The sequence below is a fragment of the Eubalaena glacialis genome, chromosome 1, assembly GCF_028564815.1.
Source record: "Eubalaena glacialis isolate mEubGla1 chromosome 1, mEubGla1.1.hap2.+ XY, whole genome shotgun sequence".
Taxonomy (NCBI): domain Eukaryota; kingdom Metazoa; phylum Chordata; class Mammalia; order Artiodactyla; family Balaenidae; genus Eubalaena; species Eubalaena glacialis.
Window position 1 is genome coordinate 181102047 of NC_083716.1, and position 24227 is coordinate 181126273.

The 24227-nt window shown below is 35.2% G+C and overlaps 1 protein-coding gene across 1 annotated transcript in view; it reads right to left on the reverse strand.

Annotated features, from left to right (window-relative positions):
- SP3 (Sp3 transcription factor) overlaps positions 1-24227 on the reverse strand; it is a 57109-nt gene that overhangs the window by 27668 nt on the left and 5214 nt on the right. Inside the window, exon 4 of the mRNA XM_061185038.1 lies at positions 18263-19622. Within this exon, the coding sequence (XP_061041021.1) occupies positions 18263-19622 (1360 nt within the window). The remainder of the gene's footprint in view (positions 1-18262; positions 19623-24227) is intronic.

The following is a 24227-nucleotide window of genomic DNA, read 5'->3' on the forward strand; positions in this document are numbered from 1 at the left end:
TACCTCAATACAAATGAAATAAAAAATAAATAAAGGCAATGGAAGAGCCAGTGAAAATTTTAAAGAAGGCAACAACATGACCTGTGTTTACTGATGTAAAGGATATACTGGAACAACTTCCAGTATCTTCCAAAATTAAAGATGTATATAATCTCTAGATATATATCTATTCTTCAGATACACATACATTCCGTAGGTGAAAAAAATATGTGTATAAGGGTATTCACTGCAGTATAATTTGAAGTAAGATAGAAAATAAATACCCACCAATAAGGATCTTATTAAATGACAAGATACTTGTTCAATAGAATACTGTTACTGTCATTGTTAAGAATGAGATAGCTCTCTACTTGTAATATTAAGAGGTCCAACATAAAAATCTTTTATGCAGAAGAATGGTACAATTTCAGGGAATGGTAGAGAATACACAGGTATGGTAGTGTTTGTAAATGTATCCTTCCACCAGAGATATTCTATACAGTTAAAAAAAACCCAAAAAACTGGTAACAATGGCAATCTCTCGGGAGAGAAACTGGGGGGTTAAGATAAGGAGGGAAAGAGACTAACTCTTTAATGATTACCCTTTAATGTATTTTCTGAATGTATGCCTTGTGCAATTATTACTTATTATTCAACAAAAAATTTTTCTAAAAAGAATTTTAAATGCACTATAAAGAGGAAAGATTAGAGGCATGGAAAACAAATTAACTATTATAACAACAGCCTAGGAGAACAGTAAAAGCCAGACTAATAAAATGAGAATGGACAGGAAGAACAGATCACAAAAACATGGCAGAGATAATACCAAAAGGACTTGGAACTTTCTACCAGGAAACAGAAAAGAGTTAACCCTGCACCTGCATGCAAGCAACTAAAGGTAACTGGAGAAAAAACACAATTGTACTAATTATTCAACTGAGCACCCAGTAACACCTGCAATTCTGTCTCACCAATAATTTCACTTTGCAATTGTCTCAGATGACCATTTCATGCCTTTTTCCTTCTTAAATTTCTAAAACCTGTCCTCCTCACCCATCTCAGCTTCTTATAACAAAAGGAAATTAGAAGCAATCTGACAAGAATGACCTTACCTTCCTACCAACATAGCTGTATCTGCAAAGACCTATCCCATGCCCTTCCCATTAAAACATGATTATTCCCACTCTTCTCTGTGGCCAACCTCTATACCTGTGTCCTTTATTTCATCTTGCTTGCCTTAATAACTTTCCTCTATTATACCTTCTTCCTGCATCATCAATTTCTTACTTTTTTTGAGACATTCCCAGAAAAACCCACCCTGACCTCAAGCTTACCTCCAACTACCATGTCTTATTTCAACATTCCTCTTCTTAACAGAAAAAAACCCTTAAAACATTTGTCTGTAATTACTGTTGCTACTCCCTCTTCCCTTCATCTCCTTTTAAATCACTCTATTCAGGCTTTTCTCCCCAACACTCCACTGAAACCACAACAATCGGATTCCCATTCTTTACCATCTTATGTACACTCCACAATATCTGAAAAGTTAAGAACTCTTCCTTTAAGTGGTTCATTCACTTGGCTTCCAGGATATTGCTCTCTGCTGGAAGCACCTTCCATTGCCCTTACTGGTTGCTCCTCTACTTCTTGCCCCCTAAATGTTTAAAATGTCCTCAGATTCAGCCAAGGATTTCCTTCAATTTTGATCATTTTAAGTTTCAGTTCCTGAATTTGTATTTGGTTCTTTTACAAATCTCCCATGTCATTTTCATCACAATCCCAAACTCTGTTAAAAATTTTCAAGCTTGGCTTTTTCCTTCCAGACCATAGTAAAACAGTTGTTTTAATCCATATTTGGTATATAAAGTGCCAGTAAGTCTTATTTCTATTGTCTGATGTTTCTGCTGGTTCTCACTCATGGCATGTCATCTCCTCATATGCCCAACTACCTCTGATTCTGTGCTAGACACTGCATTTGAAAAATCAAGGAAAATAATCTGAGGCTCAAGATGATACTATCTTCCAATCTCTTCTTTATCTATATTCTTTCTGTATTAAGTTACTAATTTTTAAACCAGTTGCACTTCAAAATCTCTTGGGGGCTTTTAAAATACATCTTTCCTAGGCCTAATGCAGCAATTAAATTAGAATTGGGAGGACGCTCAACACAAACTGTTGGCATTTTTAAAAAGTTCCCTGTGAGAGAGAGCAGACAGCAGAAGCAAGAACTACAATTCTGCGGCCTGTGGAAGGAAAACCACATTCACAGAAACACAGACAAAATGAAAAGGCAGAGGACTATGTACCAGATGAAGGAACAACACATAAAACCCCAGAAAAACTAAATGGAGATAAGCAACCTTCCAGAAAGAGAATTTAGAATAATGATAGTGAAGATGATCCAGAACCTCAGAAAAAGAATGGAGGCAGACTTGAGAAGATGCAAGAAATGTTTAACAAAGACCTAGAAGAATTAAAGAAAAAACACCTAGAATAATTAAAGAACAAACAAACAGCAATGAACAATACAATAACTGAAATGAAAAATACACTAGAAGGAATCAACAGCAGAATAACTGAGGCAGAAGAACAGATAAGTGACCTGGAAGACAGAATGGTGGAATTCGCTGCCGTGGAACAGAATAAAGGAAAAAGGATGAAAAGAAATTAAGACAGCCTAAGAGACCTCTGGGACAACATTAAATGCAACAACATTCGCATTACAGGGGTCCCAGAAGGAGAAGAGAGAGAGAAAGGACCAGAGAAAATATTTGAAGAGATTACAGTCGAAAACTTCCCTAACATGGGAAAGGAAAAACCCACCCAAGTCCAGGAAGCACAGAGAGTCCAAGGCAGGATAAACCCAAGGAGAAACAAGCCAAGACACACAGTAATCAAATCGACAAAAATTAAAGACAAAGAATAATGTTGAAAGCAGCAAGGGAAAAATGACAAATAACATACAAGGGAACTCCCATAAGGTTAACAGCTGATTTCTCAACAAAAACTCTACAAGCCAGAAGGGAGTGGCATGACATATTTGAAGTGATGAAAGGGAAGAACCTACAAGCAAAATTACTCTACCCGGCAAGGATCTCATTCAGATTCGATGGAGAAATCAAAACTTTTACAGACAAGCAAAAGCTAAGAGAATTCAGCACCACCAAACCAGCTCTACAACAAATGCTAAAGGAACTTCTCTAAGTGGGAAACACAACAGAAGAAAAGGACCTACAAAAACAAACCCAAAACAATTAAGAAAATGGTCATAGGAACATACATATTGATAATTACCTTAAACGTGAAGGGATTAAATGCTCCAACCAAAAGACACAGGCTCGCTGAATGACTACAAAAACAAGACCCATATATATGCTGTCTACAAGAGACCCACTTCAGACCTAGGGACACATACAGACTGAAAGTGAGGGAATGGAAAAAGATATTCCATGCAAATGGTAATCAAAAGAAAGCTGGAGTAGCAATACTCATATACTAGATAAAATAGACTTTAAAATAAAGAATGTTACAAGAGACAAGGATGGACACTACATAATGATCAAGGGATCAGTCCAAGAAAAAGATATAACAATTATATATGCACCCAACATAGGAGCACCTCAATACATCAGGCAACTGCTAACAGCTATAAAAAGAGGAAATAAACAGTAACACAAGAATAGTGGGGGACTTGAACACCTCACTTACACCAATGGACAGATCATCCAAAATGAAAATAAATAAGAAAACAGAAGCTTTAAATGACACAATAGACCAGATAGATTTAATTGATATTTATAGGACATTCCATCCAAAAACAGCAGATTACACTTTCTTCTCAAGTGCACACGCAACATTCTCCAGGATAGATCACATCTTGGGTCACAAATCAAGCCTCAATAAATTTAAGAAAATTGAAATCATATCAAGCATCTTTTCTGACCACAACTCTGTGAGGTTAGAAATGAATTACAGGGAAAAAAATGTAAAAACCACAAACACATGGAGGCTAAACAATACGTTACTAAATAACCAAGAGATCACTGAAGAAATCAAAGAGGAAATCAAAAAATACCTAGAGACAAATGACAATGAAAACACGACGATCCAAAACCTATGCAATGCAGCAAAAGCAGTTCTAAGAGGGAAGTTTATAGCTATACAAGTCTACCTCAAGAAACGAGAAAAATCTCAAATAAACAATCTAACCTTACACCTAAAGGAACTAGAGAAAGAAGAACAAAAAACCCCAAAGTTAGCAGAAGGAAAGAAATCATAAAGATCAGAGCAGAAATAAATGAATTCGAAACAAAGAAAATAGGAAAGATCACTAAAACTAAAATCTGGTTCTTTGAGAAGATAAACAAAATTGATAAACCATTAGCCAGACTCATCCAGAAAAAGAGGGAGAGGACTCAAATCAGTAAAATTAGAAGTGAAAAAGGAGAAGTTACAAGAGACACAGCAGAAATACAAAGCATCCTAAGAGACTACCACAAGCAACTCTATGCCAATAAAATGGACAACCTGGCAGAAATGGACAAATTTTTAGAAAGGTATAACCTTCCAAGACTGAACCAGGAAGAAATAGAAAATATGAACAAACCAATCACAAGTAATGAAATTGAAACTGTGATTAAAAATCTTCCAACAAACACAAGTCCAGGACCAGATGGCTTCACAGGTGAATTCTATCAAACATTTACAGAAGAGCTAACACCCATCCTTCTCAAACTCTTCCAAAAATTGCAGAGGAAGGAACACTCCCAAACTCATTCTATGAGGCCACCATCAAATCACCCTGATACCAAAACCAGAGAAAGATACTACAAAGAAAGAAAATTACAGACTAATATCACTGATGAATATAGATGTAAAAATCCTCAACAAAATACTAGCAAACAGAATCCAACAACACAGTAAAAGGATCATACACCATGATCAAGTGGGATTTATCCCAGGGATGCAAGGATTCTTCAATATACGCAAATCAATCAATGTGATACACCATATTAACAAATTGAAGAAGAAAAACCATATGATCATCTCAATAGATGCAGAAAAATCTTCTGACAAAATTCAACACCCATTTATGATAAAAACTCTCCAGAAAGTGGGCATAGAGGGAACCTACCTCAACATAATAAAGGCCATATATGACAAACCCACAGCAAACATCATTCTCAATGGTGAAAAACTGAAAGCATTTCCTCCAACATCAGGAACAATACAAGGATGTCCACTCTCACCACTATTATTCAACACAGTTTTTGAAGTCCTAGCCAAGGCAATCGGAGAAGAAAAAGAAAAGGAATACAAATTGGAAAAGAAGTAAAACTGTCACTGTTTGCAGATGACATGATACTATACACAGAGAATCCTAAAGATACCACCAGAAAACTACTAGAGCTAGTCAATGAATTTGGTAAAGTTGCAGGATACAAAATTAATGCACAGAAATCTCTTGCATTCCTATACACGGATGACAAATCTGAAAGAAAAATTAAGGAAACACTCCCATTTACCACTGCAACAAAAAGAATAAAATACCTAGGAATAAACCTACCTAGGGAGACAAAAGACCTGTATGCAGCAAACTACAAGACACTGATGAAAGAAATTAAAGATGATACCAACAGATGGGAGAGATATACCACGTTCTTGGATTGGAAGAATCAATATTGTAAAACTGACTATACTACCCAAAGCAATCTACAGATTCAATGCAATCCCTAGCAAATTACCAATGGCATGTTTTACGGAACTAGAACAGAAAATCAGAAAATCTGAAAATCTGTATGGAGACACAAAAGACCCCAAATAGCCAAAGCAGTCTTGAGGGAAAAAAACTGAGCTGGAGGAATCAGACTCCCTGACTTCAGACTGTACTACAAAGCTATAGTAATCAAGACAATATGGTACTGGCACATAAACAGAAATATAGATCAATGGAACAAGACAGAAAGCCCAGAGATAAACCCACGCACCTATGGTCAACTAATCTATGACAAAGGAGGCAAGGATATACAATGGAGAAAAGACAGTCTCTTCAATAAGCGGTGCTGGGAAAACTGGACAGCTACATGTAAAAGAATGAAATTAGAACACTCCCTAACACCATACACAAAAATAAACTGAAAATGGATTCGAGACCTAAATGTAAGACCGGACACTATAAAACTCTTAGAGGTAAACATAGGAGGAACACTCTTTGACATAAATCACAGCAAGATCTTTTTTGAACCACCTCCTAGAGTAATGGAAATAAAAACAAAAACAAACAAAGGGGACCTAATGAAACTTCAAAGCCTTTGCACAGCAAAGGAAACCATAAACAAGACAAAAAGACAACCCTCAGAATGGGAGAAAATATTTCCAAACCAATCAATGGACAAAGGATTAATCTCCAAAATATATAAACAGCTCATGCAGCTCAATATTAAAAAAACAAACAACCCAATCCAAAAGTGGGCAGAAGACCTAAATAGACATTTCTCCAAAGACATACAGATGGCCAAGAAGCACATGAAATGCTACTCAACATCACTAATTATTAGAGAAATGCAAATCAAAACTACAATGAGGTATCACCTCACACCAGTTAGAATGGGCATCATCAGAAAATCTACAAACAACAAATGCTGGAGAGGGTGTGGAGAGAAGGGAACCCTCTTGCACTGTTGGTGGGAATGTAAATTGATACAGCCACTATGGAGAACAGTACGGAGGTTCCTTAAAAAACTAAAAACAGAACTACCATATGACCCAGCAATCCCACTACTGGGCATATACCCAGAGAAAACCATAATTCAAAAAGACACATGCACCCCCAATGTTCATTGCAGCACTATTTACAACAGCCAGGTCATGGAAGCAACCTAAATGCCCATCAACAGACAAATGGATAAAGAAGACGTGGTACATATATACAATGGAATATTACTCAGCCATAAAAAGGAACGAAATTAGGTCACTTGTAGAGACGTGGATGGATCTAGAAACTGTCATACAGAGTGAAATAAATCAGAAAAATGAATATCGTGTATTAATACATATATGTGGAACCTAGAAAAATGGTACAGATGAACCAGTTTGCAAGGCAAATAGAGATACTGATGTAGAGAACAAACGTATGGACACCAAGGGGGGAAAGTGGCAGGGGGGGGCTGCTGGTGGTGGTGGTGGTGGTGGGATGAATTGGGAGATTGGGATTGACATATATATACTAATACGTATAAAACAGATAACTAATAAGAACGTTCTATATAAAAAATTGAATAAAATTCAAAAATTAAATCAAAACAAACAAACAAACATAGTAGTTCCCTGTGAGATTCTACCATGCAGCCAAAAAAGCTATGACCCAAATTTTTTCATCTGGTCACTTCTATCTACATTAAAGCCTCCCCAAATTTTATCTCTTGCTTGACCTGAGCTCCAGATTCTGATATACAACTGTTTACTTGAACCATCCACTTGGCTATCTAATAGACATTTCAAATTTAACAAAGCCACAACAGAAGTCCTACTTCTCCCTTCACCCCTCCTTTCTCCAGGCTTTCCTTACTACTAGGCGTAGCCAGACTCACTATCTCCTTTTGCCTCTATTACTGCACTAGCCTTATCCTTACTCTTGTCATTCCAACCCCCAACCCCCATCACCACCTGCCACAGGGATCTGCCAGAGTGATCTTCTTAAAACATAAAAACCTCCAACGTTTTCATATTAAAAAAAAAAAATCCAAGTTCCTTACCATGGCTTTGATTATCCCTGCCTACTTCCAATCTCATATTCTGACTCCACCCATTCACTAAATCCCAGCCACCTTTGCTCATTACTTGTCCTCCAGATGTCAATAAGACAGGCTCCTCAATGTCCAGATCTGAACTTCTTTTTCACCTCGTTATAAGGAGGTTATTTCCTAACCACCCTACCTAAAATAACAACCAACCTCCATGGTTTTCCATATTCCCTACTATTCCATAACCCTAACTTTATTTTGTTCAAACACTAGTCATGTAAAATTACTGTGTTTGCTTATTTGTCTTCGTCCACTAAAACACAAAATTTATGAGAGTGGGGACTTTTTCTCTTTCACTGTTGCAAAGAACCTAAAAAACATTACCTGGAAAACTGTAGTATAGACTCAAATACTTGTGGACTGACTGAATGATGACTGACTTCCCTAATCTAAGTTGCCAGCAAGATGACGGTACTGTTCATCAGAGGAGAATTTATGAGATTTATGAAGTGTCACATGTCAAGTACCCTCACATAAAATAAAGTTGGATACAAAGTCTGTCCCCAAGAACCACTGAAATGACAAAGTAGTGTAAAGACCAGCTTTAATAAAGTTATTCTAATTAAAAATAATATGGAACTACAGAACAATGTATCAAAGAAGGCATACTAATGAAAACCACACATTATGTGATTTCCATTCTGTTGTGTCCATCAAGAATTCTAATTTGCATTATTACTATTACATTATGAGGTAAATTTGGTTAATCATAAATTAAATATACTATTTCAGAAAATAAAGAGAAATGTATTTAAAAACAGACACCAAGCAGCCATTTGTTGAAGATGCATCTGATGAGTTAAACTAGTTGACCCCTCTAAGATTCCATGGTTTAAATAACAGAGATACATAATACTGTTATTATATATTCCAATGTTACTATATATACCATATAATAATGATACTACTATTGAATATTATACCTAAAATATCTGAGACTTCTAGAAGTATCATTGTCAAAGGATTACTCATGGATCTGTGAACACTAATTTTCCATAGGATACTAAGAAAATAACAAGTGTGACCAAAAACATACATTAAAATGATTTATTTTAAAAGGCACATAGTGTACTCTAGATATTTTTCTAGGCATAGGAATTATCATTTGAAATTCCCAACTTCTTGCACAAATTGTTGAATTGCATCAGATGACTTGTAAATCAATACAAACTGAGTTCAAAAACTATGGTTCAAAGTTTCTAAATTATTTTACTCAAAAAAAAAGTCTAGTAAGAACTTACATGTACTAAAACTCACCACTAAACGAACTTAATGGCAAACAAATTGAGAAAATATCTGTGGTGTGTGACAAAAGACTAATGCCCTTAACATAAAGAGGTCTTTTAAAAATATCTTACCAAAAAAAAAAAAAAAAGTCTTACAAATCAGTAGTGAGGGAAAAACAGGCAAAAAACATGAAAGGGTAATGACCAAACACAAATAGACAATAAACATGCAAAAATGTTCAAGTTCCCCAATAATAAATAAATGTATTAGATTCTATTTTTACCACCCCAAAACTCTGCCATTTGACAAAATGATATCCCAGTACAAAAAACCCTATCCTCGCATACAATGGGGGTGAAAGAGCATTTCTGCAGTATATATAAAAGCCTTAAATTCTTCTGCATAAGGAAATAATCAGAAGTGTGAGCAAAGATTTCTATATAACAGGAAAAAAATGAAAAATAACCTAAACACCTAACAAGAGAGGATTAGTTAAATCATGAAATATCCGCACCAAAATACTTAGTAATGAAACTAAATAATCACGTTGTGGAAAACTAATGATCTGGGAAATGCACACAATATATTATTTGGAAAAAAAAAGTTATAAAGTTGTGTATATGACCGCAATTTTAAAGTGACCCCGAAGTGTAAAGACACAGTATGCAATATGCACAGAAAAAAGACCAGAAGATTATACAGGCAATTTACCAACTTTATTGGTTGTAGGATTACTAATTTTTTTTTCTTTTCAGGACTGTCCTGAATTTCTACATCTGATATTAGTCTTTTTCTTTGCTATACTTCTTCTCCTTTCCTATTTTCTGTTGGATTGATAATTTTCTACCTCCTGCCCCAGTTTAGAAGTTAAAAATTGCATTTTTGGAATAGACAGAACACAGAGGGTCTCCAGGGCAGTAAAAATACTCTTACAATACCATAATGATGGATATGTTGTTATACATTTGCCCAAACTCAAAGAATGTACAACACCAAGAGTGAACCATTATGTAAACTATGGACTTCGTGTAATTATGATGTATTAATGTAGGTTCATCAGTTTTAACAAATGTATCACTATGGTGAAAGACGTCATGATGGGGGAGGCTATGCATGTTTAGGGACAGAAGGTAGATGGAAAATCTCTGTACCTTCTCTTCAATGTTGCTGTGAACCTAAAACTGCTCTAAAAAAAAACAGTCTTAATTTAAAAAAAAATATATATAAAATCGCACTTCTGTTCTCTTAATTACTTTTATCCAAATTATAAATTGATGTAAAATGGCTAAAACTATTTTCTATAAAGCTGATCCTCCTAAAAATGACAAGAACCTCTACCCAGGAACCAATCCCCACGAGTCCCACACCGCTATTTCTTTTTTAGGCTTAGTATTCCATTTCTTAACAATATAAATATTAATTTCCAAGAATAATGAATACCATGTATTAAAATACAACTGATAAAAAAATGAGTTCACAATGATACACCAAAGGGAAAAAAAAAAAGAGAGAGAGAGAACCTCTGATGGCAGCTAAGACACCAACTCATTCTGAAAACAGATAAATAAAAGGAATGGATTTAATAGCTTATCCTGCCTTTCTTGTACAAACTGTGCTTCAGGGTAACCAAATAGCTAACAAGGGAGGGATCTTTTCAGAAAAAAATCACAGCTTAACACAAAAGGACTGAGAAAATTAGAAAAATCACCATTTTGCAAATCTTAATGAAATAATGAATCCAAGTGACAACAATGAAAAGCTGCTAAAACCATTATTTGAAAAGCTGAGACTTGGAGGCACATGAACCAATAAAAGACACAGTGCTTGTTTGAATCCTAACTTGATCAATTCTAAAAAGATATTTTTTAATCATTTGGGGAAAACTAAACATTACAAGGTTATTAAATAATATTAAAGGATAACTATAAATTTAGGGTATTGTAAATAATGGTACTATGGTTATGTTTCTTAAAATCCTTATTCGTTAGCGCAGCAGTTTGCAAACTTTTTGATATCAGAATCACTTTGTTTTAAAAATTACTGAGGACTTCAAAGAGTTTTTGTTTATGTGAGTAACACCTATTTGCCAGAGAACAAGGGTAAAGGAGAATGGCTGACTATGAAGTGGCATATGGGAATGGAGAGAAGTGGTAAAATGATACTATATCTTAATTATGGTGGTGATTATACAACTGTGTTCAGTTACTGAAAGTGCAGATTTGTGCACTAAAATTTTAGAAGGAATTTTACTGTACGTAAATTATGTTGTTAAAAAAAATGGGAAGAAATCCATTTTTAAAAAATTTGAAGATTTCAATGGGCCTCTGCTTATATAAGTATATCAATATTTTCCATACTAGGAATCAAAACTGGGAACATTTTAGAAGTTGATTTATTAATTTTAAAGTAACATCTTATGAAAAATATGTATTTTTAAAAATTAGAATAGTTTGACATTTTTGCAGATCTCTTTAATATCTGGCTTCTTAGAAAATAGCTAGATCCTACTAGGTAAAATAAGTCACACAAAGACAAATATATGCTATCACTGATACAAATTAACTTATTTACAAAACAGAAATATACTCACAGACACAGAAAACAAACTTATGGTTACAAAATGGGAAAGGAGAGGGAAGGAATAAATTAGGAGTTTGGGATTAACAGATACACACTACTCTATATAAAACAGATAACAAGGACCTACTGTATAGCACAGGGAACTATATTCAATATCTTATAATAACCTATAATGGAAAAAAATCTGAAATAGATATATACATATATATACCTTTACTGGTTTGCTGTACACCTGAAACTAACACAACATTGTAAATCAATAATACTTCAATTAAAAAAACCCCCAAAAAACAGCTAGATCTTTGTATCAGCTTCTGTGTTAAATCTGCTGTTATCACATATCATATAGCCTCTGAAAAACTCCACTGTACACCACTTGTGAGGCAAAAATGAAATAAGCAAATAGCATCTTGGTATTATTATGAAAATAACTTGGACCTCACAGACCCCTATGAAAAGGGTCTGGGACTCCTAGACCACACCGTGCAAATCACTCCATTAGTGTTATTGGGTAAAGTTATACACTCTCTGGAATTTACTTTAAAATACTCCAGCAAGAGTAAAATTTTAAACAGTGGGAAGAGAGGAAAGAAGAACGGCAGAATGTTGATAACTGTTGAAGCTGCGAGGTGGTTACCTTAAGGTTCATCATACATTTATCTGCTTTGGTGTATCTCTGAAATTTTCTGTAACTTAAAGTTACTAGTGTTTTATGGTCAGTTAAATTATTAATTTTTTACCCACTGTAATCACTACTATGTCCTCATTTCCTCTGGATCCATTTTTCTACTTAACACTTCAGTAGTTAGATTCATAAGGGTCTTTGAATAATAAACTTTCAGTTCTTGATTATTTTAAATATCGTCATTATATTCTAACTCTTAAGTAGGATTTTTAACTGCATACAGAATTCTTGCCTGCTGGTTATTTTCTCTCAGTGCTATAAAGATACTACTACATGATCTTCTGGTATGTGTGTGTGGCTGATGAGAAGTTTGTAGGTCTGTAATTTCTTTGTTAGCAATCGACTTCTCTGTTAAAATTTAAGATTATCTTCCTCCAAAATTTTAGTTTAAGACAGAGGTGGACTTATCTTTCTTAATACTTGAAGCAAAATTTTCATTTGTAAACTATATATCTCCAACACAAGAAAATTCTCAGCCATTATCTCATCCAATACTGCTTCTCTTGCCATTCACTCTACTCTCTTTTTCTGAAAATCTTATGTTGGTGACTCAATCTTTCAAGTCTCTACTTGTTCATTATCTCTAAACTATATTCTGGGTAAATTTCTAAGTATATTACTATTCACTCATTTTTTTCTATGTCCAGCCTAAAGGTTCTCCTGTTTGTCCCGCCAAATTTTTCTATTTCATCTAGACAATGCTATCAAGACATACCACTACCAGTAAAAAAGAAAAAGCACTGTAAATTAAACACTGACATGCCACAGTCGGTAAGATATACTCAGATCTCAGAAATGTTAAAATGTTAAACAATGCGTGTCTTAGAATCAATGAAATATGCTTCTCCTTTCTAGGATTTCTGGTTGTTTCTCTTACACATCTACCTTTCTTGTTTCACAACTTCTTTTCTAAAGGTGCTATAGCTTCCTTTTATCTCATTGACAGGTATAAATATACTGATTTTAAAGTCTTTCACAGATTTTTAAATTATCTTTCTTTAATTGGACATGAATTCATCTCTTGATTGTTGATTTTACTGGCTATCTTTCATAGATTTTCCCTTCATCATGTATTTTGGAATTTTGGTTTTCAGGCTTATATTGAGTATCATTTTTCTCTCTGCATTATACCTCCATGCCTGGCATTTTTCCAAGTGTTTCCACCAAGTCTCTCTGGCGCTAGTGCAGACCTAGGTCTTTTATTGGCTTCAGAGGTAATACTGGAGATGTCGTAAATCTAGACACCAAGTTAACAGCTCAACGGTTCAGACTGGTTCAGAATCTGATCACAAGACTGCTGATGTCCTCCTATTTCCCCATGTCCTCTTCTCATTTCTGTAAGTGTACAGCCTCATTTAAGCTGTACCTTAGAGTAACAGACAGCAACAAACTTTTTTTTAAGCTCCAGGCCCTGGTTTTAGGCAGTGAATTTGACTCTCAGCTCCTTCTCATGTGGCGTCTTTTTAACTATATTAATAGATAATTAAATAGAATATAATTCCTGACCTAAATACTTAACAGGTATGGTCACCCTACCAAAAAAAGTAACTAAAAATTAAGCAGGATAAAAAAACTGTGCAAGCAGTATAGTTATGACAATATTTTAAAATGTGTATGACACCAAGTTTTAAATATACCCAATCTTAGAGGATAAGCCAAAATTGGATAGAGAACTAAAATTTGAGAAACTGGGTTAAGTCTTGGCTTGAATTTGGGAGAAATTTTCTGACTCGAAAAGATGTTAGAAAGATCGCCTAGCTTCAAATACACAGCAAATGGTAGATAGAGTAAAAATTAAATTTCAAAAACAGCATGCATTTCTCAGTGGGCAAGGAAAAGAAATAAAGGGAGTGAGTGCGGTTGCAGCTTGGGGCCCAATGAGCTCTATGTTCCAAGGAAGATGAGGGTTTGGTTTCTAAGGGATAAGAGGCACTAAACATACCCCTCACGAGGAGAGGCCCTGAATCAGATTCACTTCTTAAAACAGGTTGGAATAGAGGTCATTTTTGTGAAAGGGGAGCTTAGAAAAAAGGTCAAAGAAATTGCAGAGTCTTGGTAAAAAAAAACGGTGTGGTCTCATTTATTTGGGAAATGTGTTACATTGTTTCCATACTCACCAAAAAGCAAAATGCAAACCAATGGTGTCAAAATTTTAAGCAGTTCATCTGTGCATACTATGCTCTAACACTGATAAAGTTTTTTTTACTGATTTTTCATGTAAGAAAACACATCCTAAAATAATTTCTTCCTTCTTGCCAATTAAAAAGACAGTACACCAAGGGATAGTTTTCCTATTACCAAATTACCCCCAAATTACAACTTCCTGGTTTTTATTTCTAAATATGCTGCTATGTACTATGCAGCATTTTTATTCTGATTCTCTTTAACTTTTATTTTCTCAAGTTCTTTCCCCATTCCTTTAAAATTGGGGAAAAAGTTCAAATTTAATGGCCTTCTGGAGTGCTTATTTTACCCTTCCTTGCCAACATACAATAAACTAAATTATCATTCTAAAAATTCGATTTTGTATTTAATTCAAACACTGTTGCTATTTTGATAGTATTTTGGAAATAAATTATTGTACTGAGCACTTAGTGCTTTATATCAATCTAATTTCATGACCAATATAAATCCACAAAATCACAAATAAATTCTCTAGAGATGTTTTTCTAACATGTATAGATCTCCATAACTTTAACTGTGTGGAAGCTTTAAAAACTGGTTTCTAAAAACTATCTTCTATGTCTTCAGAAGTCTGTCATTCTACCAGTATTCTCAAACTTTTCAGTCTCAGGACTCCTTCTAAACTCTTAAATATTACTGAGGTCCCCAAAAAGCTTTTGTTAATGTAGGGTATTTATTTTGATATTTACTGTATTAGGAATTAGAAGAGAAATTTTTAACATTTTAATTCATTTGAAAACAATAAATCCATTAAATGTTAACACAAATTAAGATTTTATGAAAAACAACTATTTTCCAAAAACATACATAAAAGTTTAATGAGGAGAGAGGTCATGTTTCACATTTTTGCAAATCTCTTTAATATCTAGGTTAAAAGAAGACAACTGGAGTTTCATATTTGCTTTTGCAGTGTGTTGCAATACGTGGTTTGGGCTGAAGCATATGAAGAATATCTAGTTTCACAAAGATATGTGGCTGGAAAAAGAAGTAATCTGATAGTCTTTCAGCCAATTGTGGTTATTCTTCTTGGATACTATACCAAATCTGACAAGTGCTAAATTTCTTAAAGGTCAGTTGTAATGCGGAATCTGAAACTATATTGGTAAACTTTCCACATGCTTATTGTTGGTCTATCTTGAACTCTGAACGGATGGATCTTTTACCCATGCAGGATTTTGTAACACGAGTTGGTCATCTGAAAACTACTGGTTCACTGAGTTATCATAAAGATCTTCCAAATGATGGCATATTTCATTATAATACAGTATCCCAAAAAATCCTATTTATTAATATTAATATCACTGTCCATTTCATCAGAAATGTATGTAATTATTAACAAGTTACCAAGTTCATAGTAGTAGATTCAAGTTTTCCAAAATTCTAATTTTCACTGGAAAGCCCAAATTTTATCATTGGTAGGAAACAGACAAGTTTTTTTCCTTTAAGGGACAGGCTCACTTAATTCATTATATTTTTGAGAAAATATCTGTCACTTAAGTACATGAGTCTCTCAATAACCATAGTTTGTCAGTCTTTCAAGTAAAACGTGTTTCCGAAAAATAGCATCTAGTTCAGCTTGCAACTCACACAATTGCTCAACTGAAAACAATATCTATTTTTTCAAAGATAATCATCTTATTTTGGTATGTAGCAGAAGTACTTTATTAAAGTATATTTACCATTTTGTCACAAAGAATATTACAAAGACATGCAGCAGGAACTACAAATCAGAAACACAATGAGATACCACTTCACACCCATTCTTAGTATATCTAAAATCAAAAAGGAGGACAATGATAAATGTTGGTGGGGATGTAGAAAAACCGGAACCCTTTTGCTGGTGAGAATGTAAAATGGTACAGTCACTTTGGAAAAACAGTTTGGCAGTTCCTCAAAATGTTAAACATACAACCCAGCAATTCCCCTGCTAAGTATATACCCAAAAGAAACAAAAACATGTCCACACCAAAAAACTGTACACGAATGTTCATAGCCGCATTATTCTTAATAGCTAAAAAATGGAAATGTTGTCCATCAATGGATAAATGAATAAAACGTGGTATATCCATACAATGGAATATTATTCAACCACAAAAAAGAACAAAGTATGGTTAAAGGCTACAAGACAGATGAACCCTAAAAATATTATGGTAAATGAAAAGTCCGACACAGAGAGCCACATACTGTATGATTCTACTGATAAGATATAATAGGCAAATCTAAAGAGACAGAAAGTAGGATTAGTGGTTGCTGGGGGCTCAGGGGACGGGGCAGGGAACGTGGAGTGACTGCTAATGGGTATGGGGTTTGGGGGAGGTGCTGAAAATGCTCTAAAATTAGAGTGATGATGGGTGCACCAGTCTGCCTATATTAAAAACCACTAAATTGTATACTTTAAAGGGTGAGTTTTATAGTATGTGAATTATATTCCAATAAAGCTATTATTTTAAAAAGGACATGTAGCATTCAAGGGTCAAGGTTTAGTAAAAAAAACTCTTTTGACTTGTTCATCAAGGTCATTGTTCAGTGAAGCTGGCTAGCATTTTTCTTTAACTGCAAGTGGATGGTCATAAAGAATACAAGTTCTAGTACAGTTTAGCATCACAGCTTTGATTTGTGCTAAGACACAGCAGTTTTAGCCACCATCGGTGAAAATGTCTATACAAGAAAAAAGGCAAATAAATTGTACTATTATTATGAAAAGTAGTTTGATATCAAGGACCTCTGAGGGGGTCTCAGGGATCCTCAGAGATCCACAGACCACACTTTGAGAATGCTGCTCTAAACCATAGCTTCAGAAGGCTCAAATGCAATTAAAGGCTTTCTAAGTACAGACAATTCCCATTTTCTAAGTATATACCACAAATTTCTCAAAAGAAAAAAGATAATACCATTACTTCAAAAAATTAAATCCAAGTGTCCCAATTTAAGAGTTTAGAATCACTGACTCAGTGGAAGGTTGTAACAGCACAATCTCCACAAAAACCCAAATAATGAAGTAAAAGAGTAAAAGTAAGAATTTAGTGTACAACAAAACATTCAATAAAACACTATCTAAATAAATAACATCACTAAGGTAATGATGATACTATCTTTTAAAAGAGATTATTTATATATTTTTATTATTAAGTAATTATGTATTACTTAATTCTTACACAACAAAGAGTAGACTTCCGAAATTTCTACCCATACTATCAATAATAACATATCTAACACAGGTAGGTTTAAGGACTACTTCACACTTGTAAGAATAAACTATCACAGAACTGAAGAATTTCAGGTCTAGAAGGTACCCTAGATATAGTTACCTAGTCCAACAGCCGCATTTTACATGCTGAGAAAACTGAGTTTGCAAGAGAAAAAGTAACTTAGCCAAAACCACACAGCTAGCTAATGGGTGAGACAGCATAAACAGTACCTACTCCCAGTACCATGTTTTCACTATACCAACCTGATTGCCCAACCAAATAAAAGGCATAAAACATTTAATTTACATCACACCAAGAACAGCCAAGACACCTTACATGCGAAATAAAAATTTTGTGATGCTTTAGAGTACCAATCAGACATGAAAAAAAGTACAAAACTAAGTGACGAAAAACAACAAATGTAATTGGCGTAACAGAGAAATGAATCCTTGACTTCAAAAACTACAATCTTTCAATGAAGAACAATTTGGAACACATTTTGGTGTTGACTTTTCACACAGACACAGGGAAATGTATCATCACCTTTAAAGATAGCCAGATGCTGATAAACACCTCACTGAACTTATCTACAGCATGACATGACTTGGAAAACTCACCTGCAGGACTGTCAGCATTCTCTCCGGGGTGTAGTTGTATACCAGTAGAATCTATAGAGTTTACTGTAACTGTCTGTAGATTTGGCAACTGACCAGTGCTTAGACTAACTGGAGTTGAAGTCAAGGCTCCACCTGCTGCAACTTGACCAAGCGTGAGTGTCTGCACAGGCGTCAAAGTTATTTGTTGGGCAGCAGTATTCTGTATTTGCAAATTCTGCAAGTTCTGAACCCCTTGTACTTGAAATGTTTGCCAAGTTATCTGTCCAGAAGGGGTCACTGTCTGTGCCTGAATTAAAAAGGTTCCAGGATTCAGCTGCAACTGAAGATTCTGCAAAGCCTGTTGTGATATATTCTGACCACTGGCTTGCACACCATGGATTGTCTGTGGTGTAATACCTTGCACAATTTGGGCTTGACTGGTTGGCTGCTGAGACTCTTGAAGTTGTAGATGTTGTACAACAGGCTGTGCTGTAGAAACCTGAATATTCTGAGCCTGTGTCTCTTCAGAAACAGGCGACTGGATATAATTTCCCTGAAGATCTGAAGAATGGACTTGCCCACTAGTAGTAGTCAAGCTATTTGTATTTTGTTGTAATATACCTGTACTATCTATAGTAACAGGCAACTGTGATGAAGAGGATGTTGGCACAAATAAATCTGTATCAGTATTAGTTTCATTAATATCAGGAGAAACCCGCTCACCAGTCCTTTCTGAATTGTCTGAACTATCCATAGCTTGTCCTGTGTTTATCAAATGTCCATCAGCATTAATGCCTGCGGTCATTGTCTGAGAACTGCCCGAGAGTCCCAAAGAATCTAGATCGACACTATTGATTGGTACAAAGGTAATATTTCCTGGAAGACCAAGAGGCACATTAGCAACTACTTGGGTTTGGCCAGGAAAAGATGAACCACCAATTGCAACTCCCTGAACCTGGACTTGACCAGTCTGTGGTATGAGATTCTGGATATTAGCAGGAGGTGTTCCAGAGGCAAGCAAGGTTTGATTAGAGCCAGGAATGATCTGAATTTGACCACTTTCTTGATTTATACCCCCATTATCTGAAGAGCCTGTGAAACCAATCTGAACCTGCTGACCATCTGATGACTGAATCTGTGGTATTACTTGATACTGAACATTGGACACTGTACCATTTGATGAATCTGATCCTGGTGCAACTGAAAATATTTGCTGATTCTGCAAATTCTGAAGGGGAAGGACATACTGCCCACTGGAAGTAGCAGCACTTGGAATCTGTACTAGATTACCAGCTTCATCTTTTATAGTTGTAGGTGTGGCTGACAAAACCTCCCATCGGTTTGGTGCTCCTCCTAACTGTGCAGAAGCCAAATCACCTGTCTGGATAAAGAAAACAAAAAACGTTATGTGATATGTATTTGCGGTACGTTTAATCCAATCCTCAAAAAACTCTAAAAACTGATATAAACCCTACCACCTGAAAATAAAAGTTCTCTTAGTAACACAACACAGCTCAAATACAGAAGTACTATATAAACTACAATAATCATCATTTCCAATTTTGTTAGTTATTGCAAACATAACCCATGCTATTTGAGCAGGAAAAAAGTTCAATTAGAATATTCTTTGTTTTATGAGTACCAACTGATTTTCTAATCCCTCACCTATGATCTACAGTTAAAAATAAATAAATAAAAGTAGAAGTAGCTAGAGAAAAGATTATGGACAGCTCAAACCAAACATACCTCACTGAACAGAGTTCAAAAGGTATAAAACTCACTAAAAACATACCACTAAATCAGGTGCATTACATTTGCGTACAAAAAAGAAATATCAGAGCAGTGTCATCAGTTCCCTGAGTTAGAAAAAGTTAGCTATCAACCTTAAATCAAACAATTAAAGCTACTCTTTCATGGCATGTATTAAGGTACTCCAGAGTAAACTCAGGGTGAGGGCGATTCCTTTAGTGAGCCATCAAATTCTTTACTTTTCCCATAACTACTAAAAAAAATATGAGACCTTAAAAAATTTTAATGAGGAAAGGTTATTGCCCTGTGACCACCACTGCAAAGTCAGCCCACCTGAAAGGTTTTTCTAGAATCTAAAAGTTGGAGGATATAGACTGTTGCTTTACCATTTCTACCTAAGTTTGCAGTAGAATGCTAGACATATACATTTTGTATTCTGTGACCTGCTAGAATCTCAGGTACCATCTCCATATTTTATGGATTAGACAAGACTAGAAAAATAGCAATGGAGGAAAGTAGAAAGCAATAAAACCCAACAAATCAATGTCAAAGGGTAAATTTTTTAAGGAATAATACCAGTAACATGTAACATTTGAACCGTTCTTCTATATGCCAAGGACCACTTTTATATGCCAAGAACCATGATAGGGATTTATAAGATTATATCACCTGTTGCTTACAACTATCCTATGAGGTATTATTATGACTATCCCCATATCACAGATGACAAAATTGAGAGACAAAATCACACAGCTATCAAATGGCCAAAACAGGATTTAAAACTAAGCCAGTCTAACTCCAGAAGCCAGGCTCTTAAATACTATACCATACTTGTCTCCCACTAAGACCAGGAGTAAAGACATGGGGAATGAGACCCTATATGAATTAATCACCATCAAAATAATGCCATCCCTAACCCATTTCCTTCTAGATCTGTATATGATTTCCTATAACTCCACACACCACTAGACAATGAGAACATGAGCATATCTAGCCCAGAATTCTCAACCTAGGATCCATGCCTGGGATTCAAGGGATCTTTAAATCCTCTAAAATAGCATACCAACTTTTTGATAGAGGGCCTAGGTGCGGGGGTGGGCAATGGTATCTAGAGTCTCTTCATATTCTCAAAGGGGGTCTGTGACCATAAAAAAAAAGGTTAAGACAAATACTGTTCTCTCAACGTAAACCATTCCACAAAATTTAATACAAATATTGCAGACCAGATGAACCTAAAAATTTCTTAAGGAGACTCACTACCTAATTTTCATGTGCACACACAGTTGAAGAGTATATATTTCAATAAATGAACCACAGTGTAATGACTCCATTCAAGACACCTGAGCCTATCTGACAAGAGGAAATAAGGATGAGTAAGCCCATGAGATATACAAGCTCATCTTCAAGTGGTTCACAATCTATCCAAGCAGACATACACACACAAGCTACTACTATGTGAATAGTGGTGTACACTAGGCATATGATCAAAACACTTTGGGGGAACATAGGAAAATGAAAAAAAAAGATTTCACATAAGAGTTTTTTAAGTAATTGTGGATAAAATTTAAGATTTCACTGTGGGTGGTTAGGAAGCAGAAATACAGTCATTAACAAGGTATAGAAATAAAGTCACAGACTTTTAAGAGACTCTAAAAAAATAATGTGTAGTTTGGAGTTCAAGAGAGGATCCAGAAAACATTCATACTCATAGAAAGAGTAATGGGGAACAGAACTAGACATTTTTATCAGGGCCTGTAGTAAATGGTTTCACAGGTCCTACTAAGGAGTTTGGACTTTATCCTACAGATAGTGAATGAAAGCTATAAAAGGTTTTGAGGCAAGTGAGTGGCACAATCAGATCTGTGGCTTTATAAAGATAAACTAAGACCTAGTGAAGGAGACTGAAAGGCTGAAAACAATAAAGGCAGAGAAACCGTAGGACCCAGTACAAATGTCCAGGACTGAACTAAAATAGTGATCTATCTTTTAAACACAAACATTTAAACTTATCAAACTTAAATTGTTAAAATGAAGCACCAGACTTTAAAAGTAGCCTACATTCTTCAAATTCTACCTGGTATAAAAATTACAAGCTTAAGTCATCTTTCCCTATATTAGAGTGACAATTCATGTTTCACTTCAGTCTCTTGGCATTTTAAATAAACTAAAGATATTTAAATCTATCCTCTATACTGAAATCTACACTAAAGTGTAGTGCTTCAAATCCCATTCTTATCTTCTTAAGGTTATTGTTCACCTTTGGAGAATCAACCTTGAATTTTTTCTGACCAGCATTAAATATACAATTTTTCAACTTATATCAAAGAATATAGTATCTTACATACAAATTAATTTTACAATGCAGTCATCCGTAGGTATCCCCAGGGGATTGGTTCCAGGACCCTGCAGATACCAAAATCCCCCATGCTCAATTCCCTTACATAAAATGTATACTACAGGCAGACCTCCAAGGATGCAGAACCCACAGATATAGAGAGACAACTGTACTGGCATTTTGTCTCTTCATCATCCTTAAAATAAAAAGTCAAATTTATGGCATCTGAGTATTTTTTTTAAACAAAATCTTAATAAGAGCAGACATTCAACCATAAGTGAACAGCTTTCTAATTCAAGAAATTCCTTGAAAATAAATACAACTACTCAAATGACAAGTCTGAATAAATAGTACCCAAGAACCCCCTTCTCCAGAAGCTAAATAAAAATAAACTACAGTACCACTTTTCCCAACAATGCAGGCCATTAATTGAAGGGAAATCCCCAAACCTAGAACAAAATGATGTACTTGAACTTTTTTGAGTAAACCTAAGGTTAAAAGCATATATAAAAAACATTTATGAACACTGAAGCAAGAATACTAAACTTCCATGATACAAGCTAAGACTATAAATGCTTAGAGGAAGGGAGTACCCTGCACTAGAAAGGAAAAAATTCATAACTGGGTTCTAGCCTAGCTAGAACCGTGGAATTATGTGTGATTTAGAGCAGGACCTTATGGGAAAAATATTACCTTGCAGGGTCATAAGATCCTAAAGAAAGTGTTAAGCTTCATGAACTGTAAAGCACTATATAATCCTAAAGTATCCCTATGATAACTAAGATTATGAAGACAGATTTGAAAAACATCTAATTGTGCCTAGCATAATGATCAATAAATACTTATTGAATGAATAAAAGTATTTTACTTTAAAATTATTGCAAAGGAAATGATAGGAAAAATCAATCAATAAAACCGACCTTGAGATATTACAGTCTTCAATGAAAAACTCTACACCAATTTTAAACCAATTCCACAATGAATAAGCCCCAAATATTTCAAAACTACAAAGCCTACTAAAACCATTCATTTGTAAGAGAAATTTCATCAGCAGCATACCAAAAAAAATAGATAAATTAGAATCTGAGACCAAAAAAAAGTTTTAAGAATGTGTGATGGGGCTTCCCCGGTGGCGCAGTGGTTAAGAATCCGCCTGCCAATGCAGGGGACACAGGTTCAAGCCCTGGTCCGGGAAGATCCCACAAGACATGGAGCAACTAAGCTCGTGCGCCACAACTACTGAGCCTGCGCTCTAGAGCCCATGAGCCACAACTACTGAAGCCCACGTGCTCAGAGCCCTTGCTCCAAAACAAGAGAAGCCACCGCAATGAGAAGCCCACGCACCACAACGAACAGTAGCCCCTGCTCACCGCAACTCGAGAAAAGCCCGCACACAGCAACGAACACCCAACGCAGCCATAAATTAATTAATTAATTTTTTTAAAATGTGTGATGTTAGGCTACTGGAAACACTACAAAGGAAGGGAGACATAAAAACACATAACCCAGGCAAGAATTAGTATTTGGTTTGAATTCAAGATAACCCTCTTCATTAAGCCTAGACATTAAAAGAAAAACCCACCAGTGTTTCTCTCAGTAATTCTAATATTCTTATTGACAAACAAAAAACCAATTAACATGGACACTGGCATTACTGTAAAAGGTCGTAATTGAAGGTAATCCGAGCTTCCCTCTGTATACAAACACATAATCACAAGGTAAAAAAGACCACATCCAAGAGTAGCCCTGGGACACTGCTATAGCAAATTCACTACAACCAGGCATAAAATGGGGAGACACACACACACACACACACACACACACACAACATCCAAGGATATCTTCTCCATAACACCTGTGTAAAGGAAAAAAATAAACTTCATACCACCTTATTACATCACA